This window comes from Penaeus japonicus, unplaced genomic scaffold (genome assembly GCF_977035675.1).
Source record: "Penaeus japonicus unplaced genomic scaffold, GWHDUDI00000001_assembly GWHDUDI00000001, whole genome shotgun sequence".
NCBI lineage: Eukaryota > Metazoa > Arthropoda > Malacostraca > Decapoda > Penaeidae > Penaeus > Penaeus japonicus.
Genome location: NW_028234403.1, coordinates 17,029,362 through 17,036,861, shown reverse-complemented (window position 1 = coordinate 17,036,861; position 7,500 = coordinate 17,029,362). Strand labels below are relative to the sequence as shown.

The window sequence follows — 7,500 nt, the reverse complement described above, 5'->3', positions numbered from 1 at the left end:
GAAATTAGTGATTTTAGGAAGATAATGTGCAAGATTCGATGATGAATTGGACGCCGGCTAGAGACAAGGAGAAGTATGGGGTCGGTGAGTATGCACAATGAGAAGGAACAGCAGAAAGGAGAGAGGAAGTGCGAGAAAAGGGCGTCGGTCATGGCACTTGATATGGCTCGTCGCGACTTGCTTTTGAACTTGTCTTTGGATGTCCTGTGGAAATAAGTCAAAATTCCGTTTACGTGATGTCTGTTCGGCCGTTTTATGCTTGTCGTTTTTTAGAGGAAATGATTATTGATATAACTATAATAGAGAAGTTTTCTTGTCGTCGTAGAGTTTCATAACCAGGGAGGAAATGAATTGAGTTATACATTTAAAAGGTTCGTTTTGAACTATGTTCGTTTCGTATGCACTTTTATTGAGTTTTTAATCAATTTAAAGTTGACCTTACCTTTGACATACTCTTGTGATAAATGAATTGATAATTAATGTTCAAAATAAGACTGCACAAAAATATAGGAAAATATAAATCACCAAGACTATTAAGAATTGAAATTATTTGGCACCATGAAAGATTTGTCTACAATCATATGGAAATTTAGGTAAATTTTTGGAATAGCGCTGCGTTACGAAATATTACATTAGTGGTATCGATGGATTCCATTCACTCTTTACTATCCTTAAATAGTCAAATTTAACCACAATTCCACCCCTATGCCCCACAATCTGGGTCCCGATAGTAGGGGAGAGCAGGAAGTAGATCAGGGAAATTATGGGGTAAAATATGTATTCCGGGCATATTTCGTATGCAAAATCTTAACCCAATTACCTACCTCACTTTGCCTTGTTTTGAAGTTAGCCCTTGCCAAGGGGGGGTTATGCCCTCTATATTCAGGGCACTTTGTGATACTTATGATACATAATTAGCTCTGTAGATGATGATGCCGCGACCATGAATAACCCTTACACTGCACCATGATGACAGCAACTGAGACTTTGTCTCATATATTCCTCAGGATAGGAAACTAGGACCGATAATGACACGACCACTCAATAGAGAGCACTCTATAATTATACTGTAAACAATGGGGAATATTGCACCATGCATGCATGTAATTCATTGAGGGTTTTCAGTCCACAGCTTGGCAGTGGCCGTAAATACGTAAACACAACCATGTTTGAATTTCAGGGCAAGGATGGTAATTATTGAGGTTATTTGCACAGGGTATGTTGTATGAAGTGCCCTGAATAGGGGGTCCAGGGGGGGTGAAGCTGCCCCTTGGCTAGGGCTTACTTCAAAACTAGGCAAAGTTAGGTAGGTAATTGGTTTAAGATTTTGCATACGAAATATAGCCCAAAGTAGCACGTGGTAGCACGAAGTACCTTGAAAAAGGGGGACCCAATTTGTGAGGTACAGGGGTGGAATCTCACATTATATCCACTATATATGAATAGTAGAGGTTGAAAGGAATCCATCAATACCAGTTTTGTGGTATTTAGTAACATGGCATTATTCAGAAAATTTACTGAAATATATGAATTTAAGTTTGTGCAACTTGGTAAAGCTGTTGCTTCCGCAGTTTTTGCTTTCTTAAAGTCTAGCAAACCTCCACCTTGCATACTTCTGTATGATAGAGCTATTAGACCTCTTAGTGATTTACCATGCCAGAAAGAACCAGTGCAATTTTTATCTCCCTAGATATCCATGGGGAATATTCACCTTTGTTGGAGTATGGAGATCATGACATCACTTCAACATTTATTGAACGAATAGATAGGATACAATAAATTCATGCATCCATGCATCTTTACTTTTTAATTACTGTTTATCTTCCACTGAAGAATAGCAAATTCGTCTGTCACCGAGTTGATGTACATTTTAATTTTCCATAATGAATTAAAGTTTGGCCTTGTGTCTTCAGCAGAATTGGGAAATGTGACTGAAATGGATATTTTGGTAAAGTTTCTGAATAGTGCCACATAGTACCCCCCTTGGCTAGGGCTAACTTCAAACTAAGCAAAGTTAGGTAGGTAATTGGGTTAAGATTTTGAATATGAAATGTACCCTGAATTCATATTTTGCCCCACAATTTCTTTCATCTACTTCATGCCCTCTCCCACTATTGTAGGGGAGGGCATGAATTGTGGGGCACAAGAGCAGAATCACAGGTAAAGTTGACTATATATGGATAGTACAGAGTGAGAGGAATCCATCGATACCACTTTTATGGTATTTAGTAATGTTCATTAATTTTTGTAGTTTTTAAAAAAGATTATATTATTTCTCTAAAATATAGCTTTGCTTTGCTGTGGATAACCGGGGAAATGTTTTCACAAATGATACCACAAGTTTAGTCTCCATACAGGAGGAATATGCGTTGTACACTCAGTGTAACATCAGTATCCCAAATTTATGGAAGAAGTATGAGGTTTGGCAAAACATTTTCTTTGTTGTTATGAAGAAGAAGAAAACTCATAATCATATATACTCTACATCTTCTCTATTTGTCTCTTCGAAAAAAACAGCAAAGAATTTTCAGTGTGGCTAGGGTGCCTGCCTCGCACATGGTCCAAAACATTTATGGCATCAATATGTTGCCACCCATCTGGAATGAGTTAAACATGCATGATAATTAGTTTCATTGTTTAGGTAAATGCATATAGGTACAAAATTTGGCCAGGGTAAAATAGTGTATAATTAACTTCTGAGATGTTAACCCTATGGTAACGGTGCGTCACGCCTGTGTGACACAGCTAAATGCCCGATGCCGGGGCGTCATACATGTATGATGTTCCCAGTGCAATATTGCATAGGCCCGGTGTAGGGGGTTTCCACTTATTGCCGGGCCCGTCGAGATTGGGTTAATGTAGCCATGAAAATCTAATTTGATATATCTTACTAGTTGACTTGCAATGGCTTTCAGTACGGGTGTCAAGACATACATGTTGGCACCGATTAGGCCTAAAAGACAGGGGAGTCAATACGTACATGATGCGACATTGGGATCTGCTCACAGTTGAAGCACTCACACAATCATGAAGTAGTCTGGCTGTAACGGCGCTAGCTCTAGAGCTACGGGGTTCCAAAGTCAGCCTAAACCCGCATTTTATGATTGATTTATGGAAAAATATTGTTTGGGCTAGTCTGTGCTATCCGAAGGGGGAGAAACCCTTTCCCTGTCCCTCTAATTTTTAGCAATTGCTTTGATTCATTTATTGATATTGATGAGTGTTTATTATTATGGAATTCAAATAAAGCCTATATCTATTCCATGTTTTTGGTACTGTCTTGGATCCTTGATCCCATACTCCATATTTGCCATATTTTCTTTACCTCATTTACTTAGCCAACCAACCAAGGTCTCAGGTATGGTAAACTATCTGTGCAATGAAATATTTTGATAAAAAATGGAGATTGAGGAAGAAGAGGGGCAGTGGGTAGGCCTAGCAGAAGTAAGATGAAATCCCAGTGAATTAGAGTTATATTTTCAAATTTTCAAAGACGAGGGTTTAAAAACATGTAATTAATGCAAACTTTATAATAAGTCTATACTCTTATATATTTGTCAGAAGCATAAAATGAATGATGACCACTGACTGGTTCATTAATTCTTATTGCGAGTTGAATATTGTTGATGAAAAGTTATTTGTGATCAATGTAATTTTATATAGTTATGCAATGTAGGAAGGGTTGACATTAAGAATTATCATTATTATTATTATTATTATTATTATTATTACAACTATTACTAATACTTCTCCTATTATTGTGATTAAATTTCACTAGCCAGAGACCAATTGAATGAGTGGATTTTGGTGAGGATCTGGATTTCCCTACAGATCCAGACTGAAATCAAAGGATTCTAAGAGTGTGAACAAGGATGATTATAGTAATAGTATTTATATAATGATAATAGTAATAATGGAAATAACCATCATGATAATAATGATGATAGTTATTATTATAATTATAAGGATAATTATTATTATTATGATAATAATAATAATGAGGATGATAATGGTGATAATAATTATTATTGATCTTTATTATTGTTATTGTGATTATAGTTATGATAATAGTAATGATAAAAATGATGATAATTATTATTATTATTAGTTTTATTATTATTATCATTATTTTTATTATTATTATCATTATTTTTATTATTATTATCATTATATTTATTATTATTATCATTATTATTATTATTATTATTATTATTATTATTATTATTATTTCTCTTTTTTTATAATCATTATTATCATATAAGTACACCTTTTTCATGTTACTCATTTGACAAAATTAACTTGGCCAACTCACCATTGCTGCACTCCATTGGCTTATGCTAGTGTTGAAATTATCGATTAACCTTGAAGGGAGGGGACTCAGCTATGGAGGAGGTGCAGCGCCATCAGGTCAATAAGGTTAACTATTCGTTTGATTTGTTTGACTGACAGAGGATTGAGGGGATTGTTATACTGTGATTATTATCATCATTAGTGCTGTACGTTATGAGTTTCTTTTTCTCTCATTCCTCTGTCTTTGCTCCTTTTGATTAGTTTCTCTCTTCTCTTTCTTTTTCTCTTTTTTTCTTTTTTTCTTTTTTTCTTTTTTTTCTCTTTGTCTCTCTCTCTCTCTCTCTCTCTCTCTCTCTCTCTCTCTCTCTCTCTCTCTCTCTCTCTCTCTCTCTCTCTCTCTCTCTCTCTCTCTCTCTCTCTCTCTCTCTCTCTCTCTCTCTCTCTCTCTCTCTCTTTTCTCTCTCTCTCTTTTCTCTCTCTCTCTTTTCTCTCTCTCTCTTTTCTCTCTCTCTCTCTCTCTCTCTCTCTTTTCTCTCTCTCTCTCTCTCTCTTTTCTCTCTCTCTCTCTTCTCTCTCTTCTCTCTCTCTCCTCTCTCTCTCTTTCTCTCTTCTCATTTCTTGCCTCTCTTCCTCTCTCTGATTTATTCTCTCCAAAAAGTAAAATGAAATTCATTTCTCTGCCTCTAATTTCATCACTGTGGTTCACATATATGCGTACATTGTTCTGTTCATTGGTGTGAAAAGAAAGAGGGACAGAAATTGTATAATTCATCTGCTTTTCTCCCTCACAAGGAAAACAAAACACAAAAAAGAAGGTCAAGGATTTTATGATCATTTCATCCATAAAAAGCAATTAATTTTTCTTTCAGCCATCTACAACTTCAGTGGCATAAATGACTCCTGCATCAAGCTTAATGTAGGGGACACAGTTCACATATTGGAGGAGTTAGGGGGATGGTACTTTGGCTATGCGCTGCACAACAAGGCTCTGAGAGGAGTGTTTCCCAAGTCTTTCATACAGGTAAGAGGAATCCTAAATTCAAGATAGAATAGAACTGTTTATGGAGTTTATTTTGCATGTATACATGGAAACTCATCAAAGCTGTAAAAAAAAAAATAGGAAGAGTGGGAATTAATAATTTTTTTTAGGCAAGATGTGCAGTTCTCATTATTAACCTTTTTGAATTTGTCTCATTATGTTTTGGAATTAAATTGTTGTTATTACTCTATATTGAATAGTAACAAGTAAATGGTTAAGAATAGATGTTTTGAAATAAACTTGTTGATCCGCACAAGAAGTATTCAGGGTAAAATTAGATAATCAGTAATACTATCATGTGGGAATATAACGCCATTTTTATTTTGATTCACAGGTGCGAGAATGTATTGTAGACAAAACAGGCCTAGTAGAAGTGGTGACTGCACGCCTACCCCCTATAGTACAAGAAGTAACTGCAGTGCTACGAGAATGGGGCGTCTTAATGCGCAAACTTTATGTGGTAAGAAGGAGTTCAGATTTCTTTGCTTTTGTATGCACACCTACCTCTCTACACGCACACATGCACGCACACGCTCTCTCTCTCTCTCTCTCTCTCTCTCTCTCTCTCTCTCTCTCTCTCTCTCTCTCTCTCTCTCTCTCTCTCTCTCTCTCTCTCTCTCTCTCTCTCCCTCCCTCTCTCCCTCTCTCCCTCTCTCCCTCTCTCTCCTCCTCCCCTCTCTCTCCCCTCTCTCCTCCCTCTCTCTCTCTCCTTCTCTCTCTCCTCTCTCTCTCTCCTTCTCCCTCCCTCTCTCCTCTCTCTCCCCCTCTCTCTCTCTCTCCACCTCTCTCCCTCTCTCTCTCCTCTCTCTCTCCCTCTCTCTCTCCCTCTCTCTCCCTCTCTCTCTCCCTCTCTCTCTCCCTCTCTCTCTCCCTCTCTCTCCCTCTCTCTCCCTCTCTCCCTCCCCCTCTCTCTCTCCCTCTCTCTCTCCCTCTCTCTCTCCCTCTCTCTCTCCCTCTCTCTCTCTCTCTCTCTCTCTCTCTCTCTCTCTCTCTCTCTCTCTCTCTCTCTCTCTCTCTCTCTCTCTCTCTCTCTCTCTCTCTCTCTCTCTCTCTCTCTCTCTCTCTCTCTCTCTCTCTCTCTCTCTCTCTCTCTCTCTGAAGAGCTCTATTGCTCTTGACTCAGTTACCATTATAATCAGAATTTTGGATATAAGAGTATGTGTTGGTTATATGATATTACTGTAGTTATTACTTATTTTTAATCCTTGTGATTCTTTGTAGGACCGGAGTCCCAATTTTACACTAGTAAAAGATACTATGCTAGAGCTCATTGCCCATCGAAGCAAGATCTTGTCTGGGCAGTTACCAGGAGATGAGCTGAAACAGCTGAAGCACCGTATCACTCGAGGAATTGATCGAGTCAATGCGTATGTGTTTTATCTCACTTATGCTATATACATATGTATATATAAATATATGTATATATATATGTGTGTATATATATATATATATATATATATATATATATATATATATATATATATATATTTATATATAGATATATATGTATATATATATATATATATACATATATATACTGCAAACCTTCATTTTGTCTTATGAAAATTAAGATGAAAAGTCATCCCTAGAATGTGTTCTCAGCTCTAAATTGTTTCAAACTTGCCTACAGACGACTTGGACTAGACTTGGTGGTAAGGGATGACCATGGGAACATTCTCAACCCTGACATAACCTCTGCAGTTAAGCTCTTCCGTCACCATGATGAAGCATCAGCCCAGCTACGAAAGGTAAGTGTCGTTTATTTGACTCTGAACTTCTCTTTCTTTGATACCGAATATGAAGTGGTGGATTTGATAAAAACATTTTTCTTTTTCTTTTTTTTTTACAGCAAGACGCAAATCACGGCTGTCTGCCTTCACCTCGCCGTAAGCCCCACTTATCATGGACAGCTCTAATGACTATCACTAACATTATCATTAAGGTAAGTTAAATGCCATTTTCAAGTCAGGGGTTGTGTTTGATACATCTTGTTGTAACCTTTGTGTGTTATCTGTTTCATGAAAAAGAAAGTTGGAAATAATTAAAATGCAACTGGTGTATGTAACTCTCTCATTTGCTGTGTCCAGGTGCCAGAATCATCAGAGATATCTATAGGGTTATATACTGGAGATGTCAAGGAGGGGAAGGAGAAGCCTTTGTCCGAAGCATTT

The 7,500-nt window shown here is 37.2% G+C and overlaps 1 protein-coding gene across 10 annotated transcripts in view; it reads left to right on the top strand.

The window, feature by feature from the left end:
* The window catches only part of mbc (dedicator of cytokinesis protein myoblast city), a 59,101-nt gene that overhangs the window by 75 nt on the left and 51,526 nt on the right, over positions 1-7,500 (top strand). For all 10 annotated transcript variants that reach the window (XM_086537014.1, XM_043031144.2, XM_086537006.1 and 7 more), the window contains exons 1-7: positions 1-84; positions 5,160-5,311; positions 5,664-5,789; positions 6,551-6,696; positions 6,960-7,077; positions 7,179-7,271; positions 7,417-7,500. The exon at positions 1-84 is cut by the window's left edge; the exon at positions 7,417-7,500 is cut by the window's right edge and continues 72 nt beyond it. In XM_086537014.1, the coding sequence (XP_086393140.1) occupies positions 39-84; positions 5,160-5,311; positions 5,664-5,789; positions 6,551-6,696; positions 6,960-7,077; positions 7,179-7,271; positions 7,417-7,500 (765 nt within the window). In that variant the 5' untranslated portion in view covers positions 1-38. The remainder of the gene's footprint in view (positions 85-5,159; positions 5,312-5,663; positions 5,790-6,550; positions 6,697-6,959; positions 7,078-7,178; positions 7,272-7,416) is intronic.